At 36.2% G+C, this 26,995-nt stretch overlaps 1 protein-coding gene and 2 long non-coding RNA genes across 5 annotated transcripts; 1 reads left to right on the top strand and 2 right to left on the bottom strand.

Moving 5' to 3' along the window:
* Positions 1–252: 252 nt before the first annotated feature.
* Positions 253–5,646, bottom strand: LOC125803856 (uncharacterized). The gene is made up of 3 exons (XR_007440206.1): positions 5,415–5,646; positions 1,003–1,189; positions 253–335 (listed from the first exon to the last, which is right to left on the bottom strand). It is a non-coding gene; the product is annotated as an uncharacterized LOC125803856 (long non-coding RNA).
* rd3l (RD3 like) lies at positions 4,482–16,700 on the top strand. 3 transcript variants are annotated; one of them, XM_049482261.1, is made up of 4 exons: positions 4,482–4,549; positions 10,472–10,572; positions 13,334–13,642; positions 14,851–16,700. In XM_049482261.1, exons 2-4 carry the CDS (start codon positions 10,529–10,531, stop codon positions 15,227–15,229), a joined length of 732 nt encoding a protein of 243 aa, XP_049338218.1. In that variant the 5' UTR covers positions 4,482–4,549; positions 10,472–10,528; the 3' UTR covers positions 15,230–16,700. The 3 variants fall into 3 exon arrangements, with proteins under 3 accessions (XP_049338218.1, XP_049338207.1, XP_007230976.2); XM_049482250.1 differs by lacking the exon at positions 4,482–4,549 and adding an exon at positions 4,838–4,990; XM_007230914.3 differs by lacking the exon at positions 4,482–4,549 and having other exon boundaries at positions 9,817–10,572.
* A 7,440-nt stretch (positions 16,701–24,140) lies between these two features.
* Positions 24,141–26,328, bottom strand: LOC125802510 (uncharacterized). Its single transcript, XR_007439645.1, has 5 exons — positions 25,584–26,328; positions 25,130–25,180; positions 25,010–25,054; positions 24,867–24,931; positions 24,141–24,780 (listed from the first exon to the last, which is right to left on the bottom strand). It is a non-coding gene; the product is annotated as an uncharacterized LOC125802510 (long non-coding RNA).
* Between the last annotated feature and the right edge of the window lie 667 nt (positions 26,329–26,995).

Below are 26,995 nucleotides of genomic sequence, written 5' to 3'. Positions count from 1 at the left end.
TTACATTGCAAATAAACTAAATTGAATTTACAGTTGTTACATTTGATAATAGACAGGCCAATAGAAATACTTCAAACTGACTTGACATATAAGGTTTTTACTTTGTCTTGTAATTTTTTTTACATTAGAACACAGTGGAAGTTTTATAACACATATTATTAAATATATAGTAAACTAACTAAGTAAAGTATATGTATACAGTAGATTTAAAAAAAATGGTTGGAATACAATTATCATTTGTGTCAATTGCAGGTGGATTCTGCGATGGACAGCTCAGATGTCTGCAGCGTTCTGTCGCTGGGTGAAGTGCCAATCTCCTGGGTGGAACCGAATGCCTGTGTTAAGGAGGTGAGAAAAACACAAAGAAAGATTAAATTACAGTGAAGCATCACTGTCACACAGCTGCATCCAAAACCACATACCACCTAAAGTACTAAAACATTACAGTACCGTATATAGTATTAATTAGAGTCATACAGTATATATAATATGGTAAAGTTGAGATGCCTGCATGGTCTGTGTTCAGTATTATTTAAAACAACACACATCAGCTTGGATGTTACTCTTGTATATGTTAATATTTTTGTGGGTGTTTGTATTAGAAAGTGGTTAGTACACATTTTTCCTATGTTTCAATTACAGGTGGTTTCTGATCCGGAGATCAGCCCACAGCACGTCGACGTTCTCCTGCCGTTTTGCGTGAGTCTCTATCAGACTGTTATTGTTGAGCAGCCTAAAGTTGAATAGATGATTAGTCCACATTGCAACATTATAGCACTATAGATTTATTTTTTCTTTTAGGTTGTGGCTGACTTGTAAATTAAATACAAATAACCATTAAAATGTTCTGCATATTAACATTAAGGCTTCTGCAATGTCAGTATCAGAATTCAGATTAGTCTTTTTGCCGTTGTTTGTTTAGAATTGAATATTTGTATGGATTCTCTTGAACAGTGCCAGGAAGCACCGACTGCACACCTGCCCACCACCACCACCACCTACCTAGAGACATCCCAGCAGGAAGACACTGGACTCCCCTCACCGACCCGTGGCAGATTTGGTAAACGCCTCACTAACATCTTTAGCAGCATGTTTAGTTGTTTCAGGTCACGTGACCGGGTCGTGGCGCTGGTCGGAGAGGCGGACACACTTCACTGGCTGGACATCAACAACCCAAAGCCAGTGCCTGCTGCAAAGGTAAGAGTTTGGAATAAATCCTGATTTCAAGTGTAGAGGAGGCATCTACAGTGTGCAGAAGCTCCTGTATTACACCATGTCTTATTTTATTCTGTTTTCTTGTAACCCTTTTTCTGCAGAGAGGATGTCTACAGCGCTTCCTGCGTCGCTTCAGGAGGTCGTCTAGGAAGGGGTGAAAAGGCTGCCTATACAACATCTAGCAGCATACATACACTACATACATTCATTCATTCATTCATCATACATACATACACGGATAGATACATATATAGGTAGAGAGATAAATACATACATACATACTTACAGGTAGAGAGGTGGCAGGCATTAGGTGTTAGGGGTTTGGGGCAAAGTGGGTCACATCTGTGTTGATTGGATTTGGGTTTAGAGGCAAAGTGTCGAGGTCATGATATAGTTGACAGGTCTAGTCAGTAGTTATGCATTCAGAGGGATGAGGTTAGTTGGGGAAGGGCCCAGTGTGTAGACATAAACTGCCTGGTGCACATGATGTTGGGATAGTGGTATAGTTGGGTGTAGTGAGCTTGGAGGGGAGTGAGTCTGGGACGCCAGAATTCACTGCTGAGCCTTCTGGAGGTGTCGTAGGCCTAATTCAGCAAAACACTGATGAAGGGAGGTGCCTACCTGATGACCCCTGTGAAGAGCTTGCTGCATAGTGATTAGTGATTTATTGTATGGGTAAAGGGAAGGTAAGGTATTTGATGGTTGGGTTAAATGTAGCTGATTGGATCGTAAACGGCCACAGCAACTTAGTTGTCAGGTGTAGGTGCTCGTCATTTTTGTGTAGTTAAAGTTAAATGAATGGGAGAGTAGAGTATACAGGAAAAGGACTGGACTGGGCCAACAACTCCAGTTGTTAGGTGCAGGATTATGTCATCCTTCTGTATTATAACAGACACAAACAAACAGAAATAGATAGATGCATTGTGTACAGTGTAGAGCAAGTGCAGGGTTCAAATATTAGTATCGATTGGTTGTTGATTGGACGATTGTTGCTGGCAGGTGTAGGTAGTGAACTATAGGTGATATCTTATGTAGCGAGCTTGGAGGGGAGTGAGTCTGGGATGCCAGACTTCACTGCTGAGCCTTCCGGAGGGGTTGTAGGCTTAATTCAGAGAAACTCTGATGAAGGGAGGTGCCTACCTGATGACCCCTGTGAAGAGCTTGCTGCATAAAGGGTGATTAGTGTATGATGGGTAAAGATTAGATGTTTGATGAATATTACTGATCTGACCATAAACAACCAAAGTAACTTAGCTGATCAGTGCTAGCATAAAAATATAGATAGATAAATAGATATATAGATAGATATATAGATATAAAGATCTATTTATCTATCTATATCTATCTATCTATCTATATATGATTGATTGATATAGATAGATGTATGATAGATATAAAGATATATATATATATATATATATATATATATATATATATATATATATATATACATATACATGTATATATATATATATATATATGATAAATATAAAGATATAGATATATATATATATATATATATAAATAGATATATAGGAAGATATATATATATATATATATATATATATATATATATTTATAGATAGATATATAGATATAGATAGATATATAAATAGATATATAGGTATATAGATATATAGATAGAAATATAAATAAATATATAGATAGATAGATACATAGATGGATCGATAGACATGTATATATATATATATATAAATACATGTATAGATAGATAGATAGACAGATAGATAGACATAGATACATAAATAAATAGATAAATATAAAGATATATATGTATGTATATATGTATATGTATAAGAATATATATATATATATATATATATATATATATATATATAAATGTATAGATAGATAAAGGTAAATATATATAGATAGATATATAGATAGATACATAGATGGATCGATAGATAGGTATTTATATATATATATATGTATAGATAGATAGATAGATATATAAATACATGTATAGATAGATAGATAGATAGATAGATAGATATATAGATAGATAGATAGATAGATAGATAATACATTTAAGCACTTTACATTTAAAACAAATGTCAAAGTGCTACATCGCAGAAGCACTTGTTCCTATATGTTCCTATAATGATGCTTCTGCGATGTAGCACTTTGACATTTGTTTTAAATGTAAAGTGCATAAAGGTATTATCTATCTATCTATCTATATACATCTATATATGTCTATCTATCTATCTAAGTCTATATTACTATCTATCTTTCTATATATCTATTTATATATCTATATATATCTGTCTATCTATATATAGATAGATATATAGTTATATAGACTTATATAGATAGATAGAGATAGATAGACATATATAGATGTATATAGATAGATAGATAGATAAGGCACAGAAGAACACATTTAACTAAACACAACGATGCAAATTAGAAGATGCAACTTAAAAAGCAGTGTTTGTTACGTTTACATTGACTTTTTATTTTACTGCAGACGGTAATAACCCAAGATATTTCATATTTTGTCTGTTCAATATCTCTTTGTCATGTGTGTGCAGCATGTGGTTTTGCAAGTTTGTAGGTTTGTAGGCCTGAACTTCAGGGACTGATGTAAATGACAAATTGAATTGCTGCTTTTTTAAACTGCATTTTCTATATTGTTCTAACTTTTTCTGATTTCAGTTCTAATTTAAACTATTGTAAGCGAGACAGTGATTGAGTTTGTGTCTACAAGCTTTTAAACATATACTGAATAAAAAAACATTAAAATATATTGCTTTTTTCATTCATTGTAATGTAATATAATTTTTTTTGACTGGACCAAACAAAGTTCAGCGAATCAGAATTTTGCACAGAACTGTAGCTACAACATTTTTCTGTATCATTTGTCTCATTCGGTTCATTTTGCACAGTGCCCTGATAATGATTTAGCATCTTTTCCTTGTGTGATGCATACTGTTTCTAAATTAGCAGCTTCACATAAACACACACAATCCACAGCTCACAAACTGTATATCTCAAGTTCCTTTGTACTTTTAGAATATTTTTAGATTCAAGCTCATAAGAAATGGAAAGAGGTGAAAGAGGTAGGGAAGTGTTGTACAGCTGAGGGTGTTCACTAATCCGCTATTATTATCACTCGCTCATGTTTATTGTTGGTTGGACTACAGATTTTACCTGGGCGGGAGAGTTCACGTCATGCTTTTTCTGCCGCGGTACCGCTTGCCGCGAGGTCAAGTTGAACCATGTTGAACTTTGACCGCGGTAGCGGCGTGTTTAGAATTACTACAGAATGACGCACGACTTCAGTGGTCTTTTACTTCACCGCATACAGGTAACCTACCAACGATACAGCTCTTACAAACCAAATGCGATTATTATTATTGTCATTATTTACCACTGGGGGTGCTGGATCCCATAGACACAGTGCAGAAACGCCATGTCTCCAATAGGCGATGACACGGTCCCAGAAATAAATAAGCTCAGCGATTTGAAAATCCGCATTATTACACACGTTATCGGCCACCAATATCAGTTTAGGAGCTGTTATTATTAAAATAAAAGCTTAAGTGTATATATTTTACAGTTAATGTAGGGTATTTTAAGCTGAATGTAAGGTGGAATATTGTAATTCCGCAGGTCTCGCCGCTGGGGGGCGCCGAACTAAACAAAACCTAAATTCTTTAAAAAAAAAAAAAAGAACAACATTTTTTCAGTCAAAGGAGCTATGGACTTTAATCTACACAGATTTCTCTCATAAAAACGTTTATTTTGGGTAAGTAAAGCGCTTCTGTTTATTTTCAGTAAGTTTAGACTTCTACAATTTTGACTAAAATGGCAGATAATGCAGAGCTTACAGTGCAGCTACAAACAGAGCATAGTATGGAACTATCTTAACAAGTGTTTATAACCAAACCGACCGCATTTTCTCCTCTTGTTTAACTCAAAACCTTTTAATAAACAGTGATAATGGAACAGTGGTATAATCGCAATAATACACTCGAGGTTTGTAATATAGCATGTAATATTGGAGCTGCTGTGCTGATATACAGTCCTCGGACTACGGCCTCAGGCCTTCGACTGCATCATAGCAGGTCCAATGTTACATGTTATAGCGCCTTTAGTGTATTATTGTTTAAATGTATGACATTTATCAAGAACACAATATAAAACAGTGTGTTTGCATGCAGGCTACAGACCTGTGTAACCAAATTATCGTCCATAATCCCTGTGACCTAAAACTGCCACTTAGTCCCACATTCGCAGGTCGGTGTGTGGTGAGTGGGGAAGGGAAGGTCATGGTGATATTGTACAAGTTCAGGCCTGAGGAAGTGCAAGACTGCGACCTCGGCAATATGACGCCGAGCGACAGAGCCAGGCCAGAATATCCACCAGTCGCTGAGAAGTGAGAGATGAATCACACTTATGCACACAAAGACTGCCACTTTGGGTGTAATGAAGAGGGGAGTAAATATCGCCAGAGTGCTGTTTGCCTGCAAGGAACAAGGGTGACTCTTCTGTCCCATCAAACCTCTCATGCCCTCCTCCAAGAGATGGCACTGTCAAAACCTTTGCATGTAAAAGAAAGATTCAGATCTGAGAAGACCTTCCGTGAAAAACAACTTAAACCTATTATCCATTAGAGCTTGAAGACTTGTCTTACTTAGGAGTGAATTATAATTCCATTTTAAAGGGGCACAGAGGGCAACAATAGGTTTATTTACATATCTCTACGTCATATTTAATGAAATGCTTTTTTTCTTTTGCTTTCTGCACTGCAAAAATGGTAAGGAAGTCAATGCTAAATGTATTTAGTATTCAGCCATTTTTATAAAAATAATAATAATAATTTGTTCGGTTTACATGCACATTGTTGCCCCAACTCTGGATTAGGTAGTCTATTTTAACCTTAATATTTTAGACTGCTTTTACATTGCTTTCAGTTTTTTATCTAGTTTAAAATTGTATAATTTTCACAAATGAAGCGCACTTAGCGGCTAATGCTAATACTACTTCAGCATTTATAGCCCTGTACCTCAGGCAGAGTGGCTTTACTGCTCCTTACAACCTGACTGGTAGAATTTACACATCCATTAAACCTTGAAACCTGGTTTATCAAATAGTAACACCAACGTATGGCATTAGAGATTAATTAAAGCTTCTGATCTGTAGCTGCATGATGTTGCACTGCACTGCTTTCACTTAATTGTCTGGTCAAATAATTGCATGAACAAATATGTATAGATGTATGTGTTGATGCAGGTGTTTTGGGGGTGCACAGCAGAATAATACTGGGTTTCTTATCACTGTGATCCTATTGGAAAAGATCAGAAGATGCTGGAATCACCCTGCTTTAAATGCAGAATTTAAAAGATTATTAAGTGTTAACAGTCACTGGTAATTCCACCTTTCTCCATATGCCATTCAGACAGAGTATGTTAAAGGAAAGGAAAGCTTAGCTTAGCTTTACTAGCATCACTATGTATTCACTTTGTGGCCTGTTTGGTGACAAAGTTAACATACTGTTAATACGTTTATAATATGATTTACAATATGGTGAGTTGGTGTTTGTACACCACACTTACTTGGTTAATACCTAGAACAAGTGAAAGCATTCACTTGCAGATTCCAATATGATCAGGAGATTGCTGTTTCGAATCCTATTGATGTAGTTTTCCACCAGTTACCGGAGCCATGGGATAGCACATTTGGCCTTGTGCTAGTTTTCACCCTTCAGGTGTGTTGGGGCTTCACTAGTGATTGGGGGAGTCCTAATGAGTGAGTTGGGTATTTGGCTGTGTAAACTATGTTGGTAAATTGTGTTCTTAATATGATTGTGTTTTCAGACATAGTTTATGCACAGCCCTGGGAAAGAGCATGCTGGTTATTGTGTTTTTTTCTGTTGCAGTGTAGCCCAGAATACATCCGGATTGTACTAATTAACCTAAATGTCCCCTAGTGATTTAATCAGTAAAAAACAGCAGTCATGCCTGCTATTTAATGAATGTATAGATTGGACAGAAACAAACAGAAATGGTGCATAAGATGAAGAGAGGACTGCATTTTGAGGTGAAAAAAAGATAGACTGACAAATAGATTGACCCCCATTTGCCTGTATTAGGAAAAGATTAAAAACTCATTAATTGCTGACTGGTTTGATTATTCACTAGAATTCACTTGTGAACTGTGAAAGAGGCTTAAGTGGGACAAACAAATCTAACTAACACACACACTCTCATTAAGAGATTGGAACAAAGATGAATAGAAATGGACGCATGACACATCGTTAGCCTGCTTGCTTATGCAGTACAGTACATGCAGGAACAGTGCTAAAAGATGAAGTTAAGTAGGTCAGCTGTTAAGGCCTGCAAGCATTCTCTCCAGCATCCATCCTAACACAATGTTTTTATTGTAGTTATTGAGTTTACATGATTTAAAATCATGCTGCACAAGTATACCAGCACCCAGGCTTTTACATTTTATGTGTATATGATAATTACTGCAGAACACACATATGATAAATATATAGATGAAGCATTTGATTACATTGACAGTAGTTGCTCATTTCTGCATTTCTTCTTTTAATTTGAATTACAAAAAAACAGGTTTTAGCTTTCAGTCACGTCACTCTATTCTAAACAAACTGTTATCTACACCCGTGCTGGTGTGCACAGATGGGTAGAGAGTGTTTTGGTTCATATGGAGTAGACAGAGGTCTGAAGGCTGACCCAATCTCCAACAGAACCAGCACCAGGTGCAATACACTGATTACGAGTCTCAGAGGGCCGAGGGGCCAGCAGGCCACCCAAAGGCCCCCATATGGCCACCAACTGCTCCGTGCAAGGGGGCTTTTCTGTTTCAGAATGTTTTTTGCATGAACTCTGCTATGGCCTGCAGTGATTATTCTAGCATTAAAGAGCCGGTATCATAGAAAAGCTGATTTTTCTCGCTTTGTTGAAGAAAAAGTTTGCTGTATATAACCGTCATCTAAGTTATTCCAATACCAGATGGTGCTTTGCATTAAATATGGCCAAAACTTCCATCAAAGCATAAACATGCGAAATACATCCTAACATACAGCTCTAGACAAAAAATAAGAGATCACTTAAAAATGATGAGTTTGTTTGATTTTACCAAATTGAAAACCTCTGGAATATAATCAAGAGGAAGATGGATGATCACAACCATCAAACCAAGCTGAACTGAATTTTTGCACCAAGAGTGTGGCATAAAGTTATCCAAAAGCAGTGTGCAAGACTGGTGGAGGAGAACATGCCAAGATGCATGAAAACTTTGATTATAAACCAGGGTTATTCCACCAAATATTGATTTCTGAACTATTAAAACTTAATGAAAATGAACTTGTTTTCTTTGCGTTATTTGAGGTTACCTTTTTTGTTAATTCAGCCATTTCTCATTTTCTGCAAATAAATGCTCTAAATGACAATATTTTTATTTGGAATTTGGGAGAATGATTATCCGTAGTTTATAGAATAAAACAACAATGTTCATTTTGCTCAAACATAAACCTTTAAATAGCAAAATCAGTAAAACTGATTCAAAAACTGAAGTGTTCTTTGATTTAGCTCCCTCTGAGCGCTGGTAGCTGATGGCGAAGGTGGTTATCTAGCTTTAAAGATAAAACTGTAGTAGGTTATGCTTGGTTTAGCTTTTATCTTAGCACCTGCGTGCCTCACTGGCTTCACCACATCATGTTCCCTGAATCTTCAGGTGAATATCCACTGTGATGGCCCTTTTGCAAACATTGTTTTGTCCAGTTAGCTTTTAAACTTTTTAGCCTCACTATGCTTTGCATTTAGTCTTAAAAGGCTTTGTCTAATGGGCTAGGTGTATGTACATTTTGAGACTGTAAATATTATAAAACTGTTTGGGTAACATTTATTTTTAAGTCGCTTTGGATAAAAGCTTCCACTTAATGCTATATCGTGTAATTTAACATAATGTAATATAAAAACATTTCTGCAACATCACTTGTGTCGATATAAACTTTTTTTGCTTCTAACATTTCCATAACATTAGAGTTCATCAAGCTGGGAATGCTATGTGAGAAACATTCTAATAACCTTGTGATGTAAATCATTATCATGTCACCAGTTTTCATAACGGAACATTATTTCTGTAACTTCACAGGATAACTTCTTGCAACCTTTTCACAATGTTGCTAAACAATTTTATAATGTATCACAATTTTTTTCTTACTACTTCTTACACAGTAATGCATACAAATTCAACCCTTTTCAGGAAGGAGTTATCCCATTTCTTGCTTTCTTTCACTCTCTGGACTGATCTTCTGCATACACTGAGCTTATTCAGTCATACTCAGTCATAGCCTGCGAGTCAAGCTTGGTTTGGAGTGTCACTTTGTTTTCCCTTTGTTTTGCCTGAAGCTCTCTCTCTCTCTCTCTCTCTCACACACACACACACACATGCACACACAGACACACACTCCCCCACTTTCTCTCTCTCTTTCTCTCATGCACACAGACACACACTCCCCCACTCTCTCTCTCTCTCTCTCTTTCTCTCTCTCTTACACACACTCTCTTCCTCGTTCTCTCTCTCTCTCTCTCTATCTATCTATCTATCTCTCTCTTGTTGGCATAAACCCTCCTGGCTGTAGGTCACCTTGCAGGCTAACAGAGCAATTTGAATTCTGCACTTAATTCAGCATAATCTCATCTGGCTTAAAAATTGCTCTGGCTTTGTCTTACACAATTGACTCTTGCTTTGGTGGATAGGAACTGGCTTGTTCAATGATGCTTTATTGGAAATCAAAGACAGGTTTGGTTGAATGGGTACTGTGGAACTGTGGATGAAAGTAAAATTTTAGGGCTAAAGCACTCGTAACTCTCAAAAAGAAAACGACAATTAGAGAGATGTGCACAGATTTACAGTGGGTTAATTACATAATGCAACAAAAAGTGCATGAGTTGTATGTGCTTGTTCATGAGCATGCATGTGTAGTGTGTGTGTGTGAGAGAGAGAGAGAGAGAGAGAGACTGGAAACAGGGTCAGGGGAGGCTGGTTATCAGAGCAGAGAGACAGAAGGCAGTTTGCTGTGGGCAGAAGAGGCAGTCACACTCCTGCTCTCTTAACTTCACTCAGCGCTGTCATACACACTTTTAGCTCACTCTCACTCTCTCGCTCACACCACTTGATCATCTCTAAAAATCCTGTTTTTAATCTTTCTGGCCTCTTTCTCACTTTTATCCTGTGGCTGTATATTTCTGTCCAGATCTTTTTCATCTTCCAGGACCACGAAGACCACCAAGAGGTTTCATCAGGTTAACACATGGAGCCACAGTATCGTGGTCATCACCCTCTCACTCCAACAAGGTGAGTCTCTTTTACTTATATTCTTATATTTCTTATATATAAACACAAAAACCTATTTATTATATTGGAAACAATTTTATAATTTTTAACAGAATGCCTCAAGTAAATCACCCTACTTAAGACTTGATTAATCATTCATTATTTGGTATCAATGTTTCAATTAACTGTTTGAGCAGTACTAAAATTTTGACAAGTTTAATAATTTCTTAACGGTTATCATTAATAATTAGTTTAGACATTATTTAACCATTTAAAAACTACATTACTTCATCCATGTTTCCATCTTCCACCTTTTTTTTATACTGTCTAGAACCTTTGCACTTGTGTTTTCTTTCCTCATGTCTTTGCCTGTCTCATTGAATCACTCTCCAGTCCTTTTCTGTCTCTCACTGCTGGCATGCCACCCTTTCTGTTTGAAGTAACTGGTGTCATCCATCTAGACTGATAGACTTTAGACTCTCCTTTATTGTTGATATACTGTACACAAGACCCTGAATACATTTCACATAAATGTTAAATGACTTAAAATAGTATGGTAATAAACAAGGACAACATTGACATAATTAAATTATTAAATAAATAAAAAAATAATAATTAGGTCAGTCATACTGTATTATAATGAAATTAAATATTCCATTGTAAAAACTGCCTTATTATACATTACATTAGCCCTGGAACCTCATTGTCTGCTTAACTACTTGTCGATTTATTGGACAAAACATTGCAGTGTGTTCAATCCATCACAACCCATTTAGCAAAGTGTTCTTTGTGAATGTATAAAATCACTTAGTGAAAGCTCGAGCAGTGCACCAAAATTTGAAATCTAATTCTTTGCATTCAAGAAGAAAACAATTACAAACAATTTAAGAATTAAATACTGCATTGACTGCATTGTACCAACTGTAAAACATGGGGAAGGTAGTGTTATTATGGATCTGTATTAATTTAGCAGGTGTAGGGGAATTTATAGATGGCATCATGCATGTGTAATGTCTTCTGTGTTCATCAAAATCTTAAAGGAAAAATAAGCACAAGCTCTCCAACAAAAAAAAGCTCAAAAAGAATAATCTTCACATAAGGGTGTGCAGCTGTCCCAAACTGTACAAATTATATTAAAAAAATGATGGATATACAGATTTTTTGTTGCAGTTTCTTTTTCTTTTTTTGTTTAACCAGTAAATAATTTTAAAAAATCAGTCTCTTTTTATTCAGTAATGGCTGGTTTAATGATAATGATTTAATAGAAAAAAATATAAAAAATAATCTGTTCTAATAGTTCTATTAAAACTGTTTGTGACATTTTAGTAACATTGAACACAAGTGTATTCACTTTTGTTGTATACTACATATGATGGTGCTATAAACAGCATCTTCATTACTGTTCATAGCACATACCACATTTCCTCTTAGGCCATTTGAACAGAAGAGTTTTTCTATGGCTTCTTGGAATTGCCACAGGTATTCTATGTACTTTTCTCCGTCTGTGAATGAAACTTGAGAGACCTGAAGTGAATTTCTTCATTTCAGTTAAGAAAAAAATCACTTAAGAAACTTATCCTGAGGACTTAAAAGCAATTTACCTGAAAAGACAATAATAGGTAAAGGAGCAGTACTGAGAAATGACCACATGCCAGTAAAGAGACTAAAGAGGATTTTAGACCACTTGAAATCGAGTCTCCTAAAGAGGAACTGACAGAATAGACAGTATACATGCAGGATGCAGAACTAGTTTCATACATAGAATAATAAAGGCATTGGAATACCTGGCCTAGCTCAAAGAAAAAAAAATGAATGGAAGCCTCTAGTAACAAGGCAAGTATGCACTAGTTACAGGTGTATCTCAAAAAAAATTAAAATCATTGAAAAGTTACTTTATTTCAGTAATTCGAATTTGGCAGTGTGCCATGTCCTGCTGGAAAAAGAAAAATGTTGTCAGCAGAGGGAAACATAAAGTGCTGTAAGATTTTCGGGGAAAACACTGCACTGACTTTGGACTTGATATAACACAGTGGATCAACACCAGCAGATGACTCTCTAAACCATCACTGATTGTGGAAACTTCACAATAGACCTAAAGCAGCTTGGACTGTGTGTCTTTACGTTTCCAAATAAAATGTAAAATTAACTGATGGTCAATGATGGTTTTCAGGAAAATCTTTTATTTTCCAGCAGGACTTGCAGGCACACTGCCAAAAGAGCCAACTGGTCTTGTATGATATTCACATTTTCTGAGATACTGACTTTTGTGTTTTTATTGGCTGTAAGCCATAATCCTCAACAATAAAATAAATAAATGCTTAAATGCATGTAATACCTCTATATAATATATAAGTTAATATGCATTGACTTAAATACTATTGATATTTAAACTTTTTTAGAGATGCACTTGTATATCTCTGGCCTTATGGACCACCTAAAACCCAGATTAAATGACCAGAAGCAAACTGAATATTTCATTTCGAGTGGGTGTAGAGTCATAAAATGGGATCACATAATAATACTCAATACAAAGTTCAAATTCAAGTTCCCTTCATGTTGAGGAAAAATAAAACCTAATGTATAAAAGCTTTCAGTGTTTTCACTGTAAATCACTAAATATGCCACAAAGTCATAGTAATAATTTCCTAGTTCATTTGTTATACTACAATAAATGTCTGGAACTGTTTAAAAAAGACTGGTAGGTAAAAATGACTGTAGGATTATTTTTCTCTCCCCCTCTAACCGTTGTTTGTGTTTTCTCGTCTCTCCAACCCCCCCACAGCCTGTCCATACCATTCACTGCATGGATGAAGTGGCCCCATGTGGAAGGTGAACAGGGGCCAGGCTGTGTGGCCCCTGTGGGCCCTGGGCGTGTGCTGCTGAGGGAGCTGCTCTGGCAGTTGGAGCAGAGAGAGCAGCAGGTCCTGGAGGAGGAGTTGCAACACCGCCTCTCCCGGAGCAGCAGTATGGGATACCGACGCCCAATGGGGCGGCCTAGCTTACTGGCCCTGATGCCTGCCTCAGAGTGCAGACAGCTGGAGTGCCTCTGTGCTCGCATTCCTCCCTCACACACCGCCACTGTGCTCTCCAGGTAGGATTTTACTTTAAACACATGATCATCAATAACCCAGTCATGTGTGCTCTTTTAGAATATCAAAGTCAGCAAGAATACAGAAATGAAGCACCTTTCCTTTTCCTTGTTTTTTCACTTTTTTCCTCCAGTTTATTCATTCATTCCATATGTGAATCCTGCAACACTTTAGGCTAACTATTTAAATGAACTTAATTTGTGTTGTTACTGTGGACAATCTGTAACAGAGTTATTAGAGTGTAACATGTTGGAAACACAATTAAAACATGTGGTTCCTGCTATTGGAAAGCAAACTTATGCTCCAGACATTAAGAATGGCTGAAGTTAATAGGTTTCTTAATTATTTATGTGAATCAGAAGAAAGAGATACTTCACAAAAGTCATATGCAAAGGTTTGAACATACCTGTTTAAGTGACATATTTTTCATTTTTGAAGTGAGAATAATTGACTTAATTAAGTTACAGCTCTAGCCTTCAGTTATTTGAGATCTTTCATTCTTCTAAAACAGCATTAATGCTCATTTGTGCTTAACATTTACATTTGGATGTAGGTATTTGTCTTTACTCTACTTATTTTATTGTATTTGTCCATTTTCTTGGAAAGCTTTGGACATGTACGAAAAAGAGCAGAAAAACATATATAGAAATATTCACAACACCTTTACAAGTGTTCTTGTGTTTTCAGTATATTATAATTACCTTCATAATTACCTCTACCTCATAAAGCTGACTGAGAAAATGTCAAGATGTGCAAAGATGTAATCTAAGCAAGATATTCCTACTTAAAATAACCTAACACTTTTTGCGTTACTAAATTGGTCCATTTTTTTTTTCATAGTTTAGATGACTTCAGTATTAATCTACAATGCAGAACATTTTAAAATATGAAAGAATTTAAGGTGTGTCCAAACTTTTACATGGTACTGTATTTCTTTAATACAATTATAATTGTAACGAGTATTGATGCAGCTCATAAAAAATGTATAAGATTAAAAGTATTAAACTCATCCAAAATATGTAGTGAAGTAAAAGTAGAAGGAGGAGAGAAATAAATACTCCAGTAGAGACGGATACAGCATTACAGAAGTAGTATTACTTGTGACAAGTAGGTAGAGAGACCACTTTTCCAGTTAGATACAGTAGAGCATTACACTGATTGCAAAGACATTATTGTACACAAAAAAATAATGCTTTAATGCTGTTTCAAGGTTCCGGGATATTTTGGCTCACAACGATGTCCTGCCCTGGGAGCTTGTGTGCATCTTCAAGCAGGTGCTGCGGGACTTTCTAAGAAGGCAGGATGAGGCGGGGTACCGGCGTCCCTTCTCTCTGCCACCACCATTGCTACTCCCTGTTTCTCCTCCTGAAATGGAAACCAATGGGAGCACCCAACAGTCGAGGAAAGCATCTCCTGCCTCACCCTCACCTGAAGGACAAGAGAGGCACAGAGAGGAGATCCCGACCATCTCCAGCTATGTGGACCGGCATTTACGCAGCGCCTGCCCATATGCTGTCCAAAGAGACTGTCTGCCCTATTACCGAACACTGCCCGATGACTGTCCTGAAGCCTACAGCACTACCCTGTAAAGGTCAAAAATAGCTCAGAGTAACCCTACTGATCTCTGTGTCCTGTCTCCTTACAGAAACCTTCCTCAGACACAAACCCAGAACAGTAAAACACAGAGCATTCCAGTCTGGATCATTGTAAGCATGAGGTTTGTATTAGGAACACATTCAGAGCAGGGTCAGTTATGGCAAAAACAAGCACAACCTAGGCCAAAAATAACTCTGCTATAGGTACCACATTTAAAGCTGTCATGGCATTAGAAACGTTTGTGTCCTCAAACCCAGATTAGGATGAAGTGTGAATTCATGTCAGTTTATGGTATGTGGGCTGAATAAAAATATATACACAGCTCTGGAAAAAAAATTAAGAGACCACTTCTGTTTCTAAATCAGTTTCTCTGATTTTTCTATTTATAGGTTTATATTTGAGTAAAATGAACATTCTATAAACTACAGACAACATTTCTCCCAAATTACAAATAAAAATATTGTAATTTAGAGCATTTATTGACAGAAAATTAGAAATGGTTGAAATAACAAAAAAGATGCAGAGCTTTCAGACCTCAAATAATGCAAAGAAAACAAGTTCATATTCATAAAGACTCAAATGTTTAGAAATCAATTTTTGGTGTAATAACCCTGGTTTTTAATCACAGTTTTCATGCATCTTGGCATGTTCTCCTCCACCAGTCTTACACACTGCTTTTGGATAACTTTATGCCACTCCTGGTGTAAAAAAAATAAAGCAGTTCAGCTTGTTTTGGTGGTTTGTGATCATCCATCTTCCTCTTGATTACAGTCCAGAGTTTTTTCAATTTGGTAAAATCAAAGAAACTCATCATTTTTAGTGGAATCTTATTTTGTTCCAGAGCTGTACATGTATGTGGTCCAGAATGTCACTTTTGGTAGCTACTGATGGTTCTGAACTAAACCAAATCTTGACCAACATCTAGAGAAGCTATATTTATTTACTAATAATCTATATAGTCTATTTAATACAGATGTATACTTGTTTTTTATTACAATTTTAATCTAAATGAACTTCTGTGAAAATATAGTACTGTGCAAACATTTTGTTGTAGTTTATGGTGTTTGATCTCTGAAAATTCCAGACTCAGATTGGTTAATTTAATTGTCCTTATTTGTATTTTTTTAAATGTTAGTGTTTTAAGTAATGAGCTTGCAAGATTCTTAGATACACCTTTGCACAGTTGTGTATATAATTTATTTTTCTTAAATGAGCCTTTAAACTCTATAAATTTGTACAAACAAACTAATCAAAAGATATTAATCAAAAAGATATTAACATAACATCTATCAAAACTGAAATAGTCATATCTATCATGTGTGAGTGCACTTTCCAGTTTTCAATACTGTCCAAAATGTATCTTAATTTTTTTGCAGCAATTGAAAACATATTATGTGATTATTTTGTGATGAATGAACCAATGGAAATGTTTCAAAATCAATAAAATCTCATTTCATGAACGTACGTTCAATGTTAAGGCCGTATTTAATGTCTCCTGTGAAGTTACCTTATTGCAGTTACATTGTGGATCTGTATCACATTAAAAAGCCTCTTTATTCAGCTGCTTTACATATGGTTTGAAACTTGCTTTCAGTATTGCAGCAATCTTGCCCACCCGTGCAATAATTCCAGACCCACAGGTGTGTAATCCCTTTTGTACATCCTAAAAACAGTATCTGGGTGAAGGTTTTAGAGGGTGAAGAGAATGGGGTTAAGAGCAAACTCTGAGCAACACAAACACAATTGGTCGTGAACGTACTTACTAAATCTAATTTGCCTTTTCAGTTTTATTTCTGGGTAAGAGTGCTGAGATTAGCCTGAGGGGGTTGTATGCCTCAGTAGATTCTCCTCTCTGCGTAAAACCCAGGAATAACTTGGTGGACTGTTTAGTTCATAGACTGCCGTGTGTGTGTGTGTGTGTGTGTGTCTGTGGAACACAGACAGGCTCAGAACTATTATATGCTTTGCAGCCATTTTTGTTTATGATGGAATGTGGAACCAATGGCTCACCCCTCAGTCACTGTTTATTTATTCTTTGCATCTTGCTTCACTGAATTACTAGATCTTCTATATAAAAGGGAAAATGATTTCTTCACAGCCACTGATTATAAAGTTATGCAGTTCCACATTTAGATATATGAAAATGTTTAAATTCTGCTCTTGGTTTGCCTCATCTTTATACAATATGCATAGCAACTCTTTACTAGCTACACATATTTTGAGTATGAAGCGTGTAGTATAAATAAAAGTTGAGTACAATGTGACCACCAGACGTGGCAGGACACCAGTGAAAAAGAGAACTTTTGAACCTCAACTTGTTCAACTTAAAAGCAGAGTCTTTTTTTTACGAGGCTCCCCCTACAGGCCGAGAGAAAATGTTCACTGTTGCGCTTCTGTTTCTCCGTTTCCTGCCTCTAGCCATGCGTGATTGTTTTGCGCACAACAGACCAACAAACATGAAGGAAAGGTGTTTGTGCAGAGACTGTAAACAAATAACCATAACCAGCCATTTTACAATAACCACACCTTTTTGAATAGAGCTAAATAACGTTATAAAAAAGGACTTCTGTGGGGATATAAAAATATGACAATAGAGGTTACACTAGCTGTTGCATTTAAATAATGGAGGTAGAATTACAGTATATTGGAAAAATGTGATTAAACGTTGTCTGTTTTGCTATTAAAACCTATGGGGATGGGTGGGGTTACACAGCTTTCTGCAATCGAACAGCAGGGGGCGCCCGACCTGTAGTGGCTTCACTTTTGAGAGACCATGCTCTGTCCAGCTATACACAGTCGATGGCTGTATTCGGAATGGCATACTACCAGGAGTGGCCCCTTTTTCAGCCCGGGAGTTTCATGCCCAAATCCAGCTTTTTCCACGGAGCAGGAAGGCTAACAAGCTAGAAGCTAATAAGCTAATAACAACATTTAATAAAAACAGACAAATAGATATAAAATAGGAAAATAACCAACTAAACTAAGCTCAAAATGCTAAAAGAAATATAATTTAACGAATTCAAAAAGATCAAAACGAAATAGTGAATCCTCAAAGCAGTAGCTTAAAGACAGAATATAACGCTTTACCAGATTCAAAATTATGAACCTTTATTCTAATAAACAAGGCATATTTCGCCCTTAATGTTTATTAAAATGGCATATTTGGTGTCCATAATTATTCATAAACACAGCAAGTTATTAACTATAACATATTTCTGGCCCACCGGCGGGCCAGGGCGTGTTAAGAGGTTAATGATGTGTATTGGGCTCTACAAAATAAACTAGGCTAAATCGACATTGCAAACATTGCCCAATAGCTGACGATTCGAGATTATTTCCATATCTCTGTTTACCGGCTGCAGCTGGAGTCTGTCCTCTGGAAAACACGCTTGTTAATTTTAAACATTTGGCAGCTTCTTCTTCCATCCTCTTTCTTTTTTTTAATCTGGCCTTTTCGGCTCCGCCTGGACTCTTTTTACCCTCCATCACAGACAACTGATTGCTTCGTGCTATTCTGTTGCTGTATTTAATTTTATCACTTCAGAAAACACCACTGGTGGATGCTACCAACTCAAACATTTGGGAGAGGAGAATTCCCTCAAATGGTTAAACCCATCTAATCTACTGTGAAGTAGGGGCTGTGCTGTCAGATGAATAGAGAGTGCATACGTAGTTGAATGGAAATTAATGCAAGAATAAGGATAAGTGACGGGTAAAAATTTTTTTTCGTCCAACCGGCCCAAACTCGAGCCGGCCCATCGGGAATCCTCCCGAATCTCCCGATTAGCCACTCCGGCCCTCATACTACAATACTGCGTACTGCATACTACACACTGCCCAGTATGTAGTATTCAGTACTGCAACACTTTTGATTGTAGTACCCTATACGGGCCCGTGACACACCAGTCAGTGCTCTGTAGTGCTCCGAATTCCTCAGAGTGAGTTTTTAACAGAAAGAACATGAAACATTATTAAAACTAAAAAGATCTGCATACTGTCCAGAACAGCAATTGCTGATTTTATTTCAGAGTTTAATGTAAGTGCAGTTAACCCAATTCTAACAACCATTTAGCAGCTGCCCCCACAACCCAAGTATGTTCCAGTTATATTTAAATAGGTTTTCGTATTTATTTTAGTAGATTACTATTTTCATCCATGTAAGTACCAACATGAATAACATTTAATAACATTTAAACAAACTCATTCATATTTACACAATATCAACCATAAAAGAAATGAGACACGTTGCACAAGTGAAACAATTTCATTAATTTTTATTCAAACCATTCCCTTATTTAAAAGAAAAATATGTATTAAAACTGAGGGAATTGTCTATTAAATTAACAGAACGATTTATTAAAACAAATGTAATAATTCATTAAATTAACAGAACAATTAATTAAAACTGAGGGAATTGTTTATTAAATTAACAGAACGATTTTTTGGGGAATTGTTTATTAAATTAACTGAACAATTTATTAAAACTGAGGGATTTATTTATTAAATAAAGAGAACGATTTATTAAAACTGATGGGATTACTTATTAAATTAACAAAATTTATAAAAACTGTGGGAATTATTTATTAAATTAACAGAACAATTTATTAAAACTGAGGGAATTATTTATTAAATAAAGAGAACGATTTATTAAAACGGAGGGAATTATTTATTAAAAGTAACACAATACTTTATTAAAACTGAGGGAATTATTTATTAAAATAACAGAACAATTTATTAAAACTCAGGGAATTACTTATTAAATAAAGAGAACATTTTATTAAAACGGAGGGAATTATTTATTAAAGTAACAGAATAAATTATTGAATCTGAGGGAATTATTTATTAAATAAAGAGAACGATTTATTAAAACTGAGTGAATTATTTATTAAGGTAACAAAACAATTTATTAAAATTGAGGGAATTATTTATTAAAGTAACAAAACAATGTATTAAAACTGAGGGAATTATTTATTACATTAACAAAACAATTTATTAAAACTGGGAATTATTTATTAAATTAACAGAACAATTTATTAAAACTCAGAGAATTATTTATTAAATTAACAAAACAATTTATTAAAACTGAGGGAATTATTTATTAAATTAACAAAACAATTTATTAAAACTGAGGGAATTATTTACTACATCAAGGATAAGCTCTCACCGCTGTCGAGAACCTCCGCTGTTCGCTGCAGCAGTGCTCAGCCGAGGGTCCCGGCCACGGAGAACGCTCGGCCGCGGCAGCGGAGAGGCTCGACAGCAGTGAGCCATTACTTTCCAAAATAATTCCCTTAATTTGAACATATATCGATTTCCATCATGTAAAGCTTTATGCTGCTCATGTCAAACTGTGAGTACTGTACAAAAAAACAACAACAAGAATATCAAAAGATGGACAGCCATGTGTGTGTGTGCATGTGTGTAATTTGGAAAATAAAAAACCTGGATTGCATATTAGGAAGTGCAGTATGGTTTTGCAAATGGAAAACAGAGTGAAGAATGGTCATTTTAGTACATTTCAGTTGTTTTCTGTTTCTTTGCCAGGGTTTTAGTCAATGTCTAACACTGACATCAAGTGGATGTAAGGGGAATAGCAGACCTGAGACATTATCAGAATATTGTGCCCTGTGGCCCTTACAAATATAAAAAATAATTACTTAAGGAAAATAAGCATGCAATGAAAACGTGGTTGATCTATAGGTGCAGCAAACGGTTTTAATTATTCATAGTGACATTGTTTATTTTTAATTGCCATGATATTTGACCAAATTTTGCCTTGACAAGATACAACCCAGATAGCCACCGAGTGCTGGCCCAGTACTGGGCCTTAGCTGGTTTCTGACTGTCCTCAAAGGTGGCCCAGAACCGGCCACCGGACTCGGCCCAGTGTATTTTTGAACGTAGGACCAAGTCTGGGCCTTATTCGGTTTCTGACTCCTCGAAGCTGGCTGAGAGTCGGTCACCGGACTCGGCCCAGTGTCTTTTTGAACGCAGGACCAAGTCTGGGCCTTATTCGGTTTCTGACTCCTCAAAGCTGGCTGAGATTCGGTCACCGGACTCGGCCCAGTGTCTTTTTGAACGTAGGACCAGGACTGGGCCTAAGAATCAATTTTGAATCGAATTTTGGGATTCCCAAAGATTCACAGCCCTACTTTGTACTATGAAAAACATTGGTTTAATAGGTTCGCCCAAACAAAGGTTTGGCACCTGTGGACTTCTTGTTACTTTTTACCGTATTTATTTTTATTTGTATCTGTTTTAATACGTGGTACCTTTGCCAAGTAAAACTCAATATTAACTCAACTTAATATTGAGATGATTGGTTTTAAGAAATTTGCATCGGCCTAAAACATTTTCACAGTACTGTACATATACACACATACTGTATAGGTTTTTGTGTGTGTGTGTTTGAGCTGTACTATGGAGGACCAAAAATGACATAAGTATAAATAAATAAATGCAAACATAAATGTAGAAATAATAAATATATACATGAATAAATGAATAAATAAATAAATGTTGAAATAAATAAATAAATATATAAATAAATGCACATATAAATGAATGAATGAATGAATGAATGAATATTTGCATAGGTAAATAAATAAATTAATACATTTCTTATTTATTTATATATTTATTTATATATTTACTTATATGTGCATTTATTTATTTATTCATTCATTTATTTATTTCAACATTTATTCATTTATTTATTTCAACACTTATTTATTCATTCATTTATTTATTTCAACATTTCTACATTTATTTATTTATTTATTTCCACATTTCTTCATTTATTTATTTATCTCCACCGTCCTGTACTTCCGGTATCAGTGAGACAGAACAAAAGGGACGGCACAGCAACATCGCGGCTATAACCCCTACTGCAGTAACAACTGCTGAAAATGAATGAGGGTCAACAGCTTAAAAATGTCGCCGCTGCAGGCCAAGGCAGGAGCAGTGTCACTACCCGATCTGTACCCCCTGCCCGATTTGTTCCGCGCATGCGCACGCATTGCAAACTGAGCAGGGGCACAGATCAGGTAGCCACGGCTGTTACACCAGCCGTTGTGCGCATGCGTCAACAGTTTTCGGCTCTGTGAGGTCGCTGCTCAAGCTTAACTTCCGTTTTCTGAATTATAGATAGACTGATAGGTGTTTAAACGAAATATTTCGAAAATCAAACAAAATAATCTATTAAAATGTATGTATGTGGTGTTTTTTTTACATATGCCAAGTCTGTAAACTACTTCACATTTTATTAACTTAATTACACCTTTAGCGATAAGATTAACATCTACATGCTCAAGTATCAATTTATAATGCTTACCATGAATTAATGAATGAATAAATTCATAAATAAATAGAGCCAGAACACAATAATTCGCATAGGCTAACTAGCAGTTTATCTTTCTGTAATCTAGATAGACTGGGAGATATAAATAAGTAAAATACAAACATCAACTAGAAAATAATGTTCTTTGTTCTTGAGCAGTTGATATATAAACTGTGCATTTTATGCTTTGTCAAATTTAGTATTACAGGGTGTATGAGGCATTTAAAAAATTTAATTTGTTTACCATTATAACAAACCTGTTTGGGTTATATCCATTATATGGGGTGGTGGTGTGGTCTTTGACCATTTGTAGTATTCCTCAAGCTAACAAAGAGTTTATTAATAAAAAACATTTATTTTTGCTTAAAATACACAGCAGAATGTTTAGAAATGGGAACCAAATACCATGTCTCTAAATGTGGTCCTGTATCAATATGCTACTAACCATTAAAAATAAGGTACAACACATTTATCAAAATACCAGTTTATTTTCTTCTCAGAGAAAGCATGAGAGCAAAAAGCAAAACAAAAGAAAAACATCCCTCTCAACACACAACCACCCAGCCACTCCCACCCTACCTCACCCCACCTCACCCCGCCCCACTCCCACCTCACCCCGCCCCACTCCCACCTCACCTCACCCCAACACACCCCACCCCACCTCAACACACCCCACCTCACCCACTCCCACCCCACCTCACCCCAACACACCCAACCCCCCCGACACAAACACCCACCACAACACAAAAACCCACCCTCCCCAACTCAAAGTACCCCGACACAAACACGCAACCACCCACCCAATTAAAATGGTAGTCACAATAAATAAACATTCATACAGATATTTCAAACACAGGTAACTGTTTTTACCTTCTGCTGTAGTTAGGACCTGAAAGAAACAACTCTTCAGCCTCTTGTATAGTTATTCCCTGTAGTGTAGACATGGCTTGGGTGATGCACTAACAAAAGGGTTAAAAAAATTAAATATAAATTATAAAACTGCATTATAAAGATTCAGCACTGCAGTGCAGTGATTAGAAGTGATTAGCAATGGTGGTGGTGTATGAGGTGTTAGTGCATGTTGTGCTGGTACAGTGAGTGGATCAGATATATCAGTGCTGCTGGAGTTTTTAAACACTGTGTCCATTTATTGTCTCTCATTCTATTAGACACTCCTACCTATCTGCACCACAGTGTATATGTAAAGTCAGATAGAAGCTCTGAGTCTGTTGCTGCATAGTTGGTGCTGTCAATACTCTAGTCCTTCATCAATGCTCACTGGATGTCCACCGCCGGTGGACTATTCAGGTCAAGCAAGTGAAACTGAGGTGTTTAAAAACTCCAGCATTAGCGTTAGTATCACTGCTGAAAATGACCCAATAACTGTCTGAGAAAATGTATTGTGGTTATCATGGTCTCACAGTACTACTCTATTGGATTTTAAAAAAAGATACATTTGATTAAAATTTTTATGTAACTTAAGTCACAACAGGCTATTTAACATTGTTAATAGATATTTACTGCATACCTAGTAACCTTACCTCTGGGAACAAAACATCCAAAATGAACTGCACTTGATCCTCAATGTGGAATTCTACTGGTGCAGATTTCAGGACATCCTGAAGATAGAAAAATAGGGAGTCCTGTTCTTCCTCCGAGTCCAGGTACACTGGCACCCGTAGAGATGATCCCTTCTGGATTCTGCTGAGCCACTTCGAAGGCTCTTTTCCACAGAGTACACCCTTAGGTCAAAAGGCAAAGTGCCAAAAGCACTTCATCAAAACATGAGCAAACATTTAACATTTCTAGTTGAATGTCAAAAGTAGTTTATGTTAAAAGTTTTGGACTGTAAATCCACATTAAAAAAAAAAAAAAAAAGTCCCCCAACACATGGTGACAACAAGCATGAATTATAAGGCCTTTTGCTTATTTGCTTATAACACTGTAATGGTAAAACAATGTGCAAATTGTAAATAACAAACATTGTTAATGTGTGACAAACATACCAACAAATGTTGCCGGACTCCATGGTCTTGTACAGCAAAGTCTACCAGCTTCTTTTCTTGGGCTGTGCGGTTGACCATGGTTTGCACATGAGGTGGAATGTCTGAAGTGATTGACCTAGATACCCTAAAAAGTGGCTGAAGGGTCCCTTGCAATAGCCTGCTAGCCCTGTCAGTCCAGAAAGCAAACCTCTGGCCATGTCTGTTGAATCAAAAAACTTAATCAGCAGGTAATCAAATGAAATAAAATGCAGAAAAGGCATGAATACTTTAGCAGAGTGGCCTTACCCTTCAATCTGAAATCTTTCCATCAGTAAGATGCACCACCACTGGCGGATTAATGGCACATCATTCTAAAACATATATAACAATGATCAGACAATTGGGGTGGGGTTTGAAATATTTTTTCTATATTAATAGATGCAACTGACCTCTGTGAAGATAAATGGGGTATTGGTGCAGATACAGAGGGCATACTGTAAAAAAATAAATCTCTCTATTATACCCAATAACTCAAAATGCTGCTTATCACAACTTAAAAGGATGCTTACAATGAGTATAAGGATGCCACAGTAGTTCCCAGAAGTTTGTTGAGGGAAGTGCTGGAAACAAAATATTAAATATTACTGTTAAGTAAAGGTGTTGAACCAATAGAAACAGATGTAGACAAGTGCTTCACTAAAGTAAGCTTAGGTTCCCCCTTACTGAGTTACTGCCAAAAGCCATTAATACATGAAGTAGATGTGCTGAAGATAGAGATTGTTTCAAATTGTGTAAAATAGACAGAAAGTCCCTAGGTCTGGACAAGAAAGAATGTATGGTGGAAAGAAGACGAATGAATATAGCAAAAAGTATCAACTGGTGGGCTAGTCATGGCTCAGTTTCCCAAAATCACAGTAGAAAATTCTCTTCAAAAGAAAATATCTATAGTCTTACATTACATTTAAGCCAACTGATGTCCAGAGTTTTATATAACCCAGTAAGAAAATAAAGAAAAGGCTTTACATCAAAACTTCTGCCGGTCTTCTCTGTCCAGGGTCTTGGGTCAATCTGGCCTGCAATATGTCTGCACATAAAATGGAAAAAAAAATTAATTATGGACACACACTTACTGAAACCTATAGTCATACAATTGTTCTCCATGGTCTTGTTTCATAAAATGAGACCTAATCCTACAGCCATCGAACAAGGCTTCTGCGTAAACATAAAACAAAAGAACAAAGCTATAAATAAGCAGCCATAGAACAAGGCTTTTTGTAAATCATCAGCCATAGAACAAGGCTTTTTGTAAATCATTAGCCATAGAACAAGGCTTTTTGTTAATTTTCAGCCATAGAACAAGGCTTTTTGTAAATTATCAGCCATAGAACAAGGCTTTTTGTTAATTTTCAGCCATAGAACAAGGCTTTTTGTAAATCATCAGCCATAGAACAAGGCTTTTTGTTAATTTTCAGCCATAGAACAAGGCTTTTTGTAAATCATCAGCCATAGAACAAGGCTTTTTGTAAATCATCAGCCATAGAACAAGGCTTTTGTGTAAATCAGCAGCCACAGAACATGGCTCTTGCGTAAAATATTATTGGTAAAAGCCACTGAACAAGGGCAACTTTTTCCTCTCTCTTAACCTAAATATCGTTTTGTACGAGTCATCTCCAAAACCACCAGGGAGTACAGAATCTAGAAAAATGATCTCTCTCTCCACAACCAGTAAAACCTGCAATGGACATATTTCAAAATGATAAGCTAATCAACAAACTTCATTCTAAAAATCTGAATATCTATTTTTTGAAACTGTAACTCAACACATAGCAAATAGTGATCCAGTTGATTCTGTTGCATACTCCATGCAGGGAACAAAATCGCATCCTTGGAACACAGATTGTTCTGGTGTAGAGAAAGAAAATGCAACCATTCAACTACTGTGCATTGTACAGAAATCATTGCATTAATGTGCAACTGTCTGTCTGTGTGTGTGTTTAACTTCACTTTACCGGTAAACTTGAGAGTGGGTCCACATTCATCGTTTTCCATGTGGGAACCACATACATGTCAGCAATGTAAACATCTTTCCCCTATTTACAACACAACAAGATTAGCAAATGTATACAAGTACCCATGAAGAAGTATACAAAATAACAATGTTTGAGCTTCTGTAATTAATTACATGTTTTTGAGCAGCTTCTCTGATGATCTTAAAACATGCATTCCCAATCTAGACGTAATAAAACAAAATAAAGGCATAAATTACACACAAAAAAAAACTATTTCTGTGCCTTTGAGCAAGCATGCTGCAACATGAATATACTTACAGTAGACTCCATGCACTGATTTAACCCAAGACTCCACAAGTCCTCACGTGTAAGACAGATATTGTCATCTTTAACAATCAATTCTGCTGCTGGAAGGCTTTTGTCCAG

This window comes from Astyanax mexicanus, chromosome 1 (assembly GCF_023375975.1).
Source record: "Astyanax mexicanus isolate ESR-SI-001 chromosome 1, AstMex3_surface, whole genome shotgun sequence".
Classification (NCBI taxonomy): Eukaryota; Metazoa; Chordata; class Actinopteri; order Characiformes; family Acestrorhamphidae; genus Astyanax; species Astyanax mexicanus.
The sequence above is the reverse complement of the archived record's forward strand: the minus strand, read 5'-3'. Positions and strand labels throughout refer to the sequence as shown.

Excerpts from the sequence above, each read along its gene's own strand:
- rd3l (XM_049482261.1), top strand. The coding sequence starts at position 10,529 with ATGGAGCCACAGTATCGTGGTCATCACCCTCTCACTCCAACAAG. Across the intron at positions 10,573-13,333 it reads CACCCTCTCACTCCAACAAG|CCTGTCCATACCATTCACTG; the intron begins GTGAGTCTCTTT and ends ACCCCCCCACAG. Across the intron at positions 13,643-14,850 it reads ACCGCCACTGTGCTCTCCAG|GTTCCGGGATATTTTGGCTC; the intron begins GTAGGATTTTAC and ends TGCTGTTTCAAG.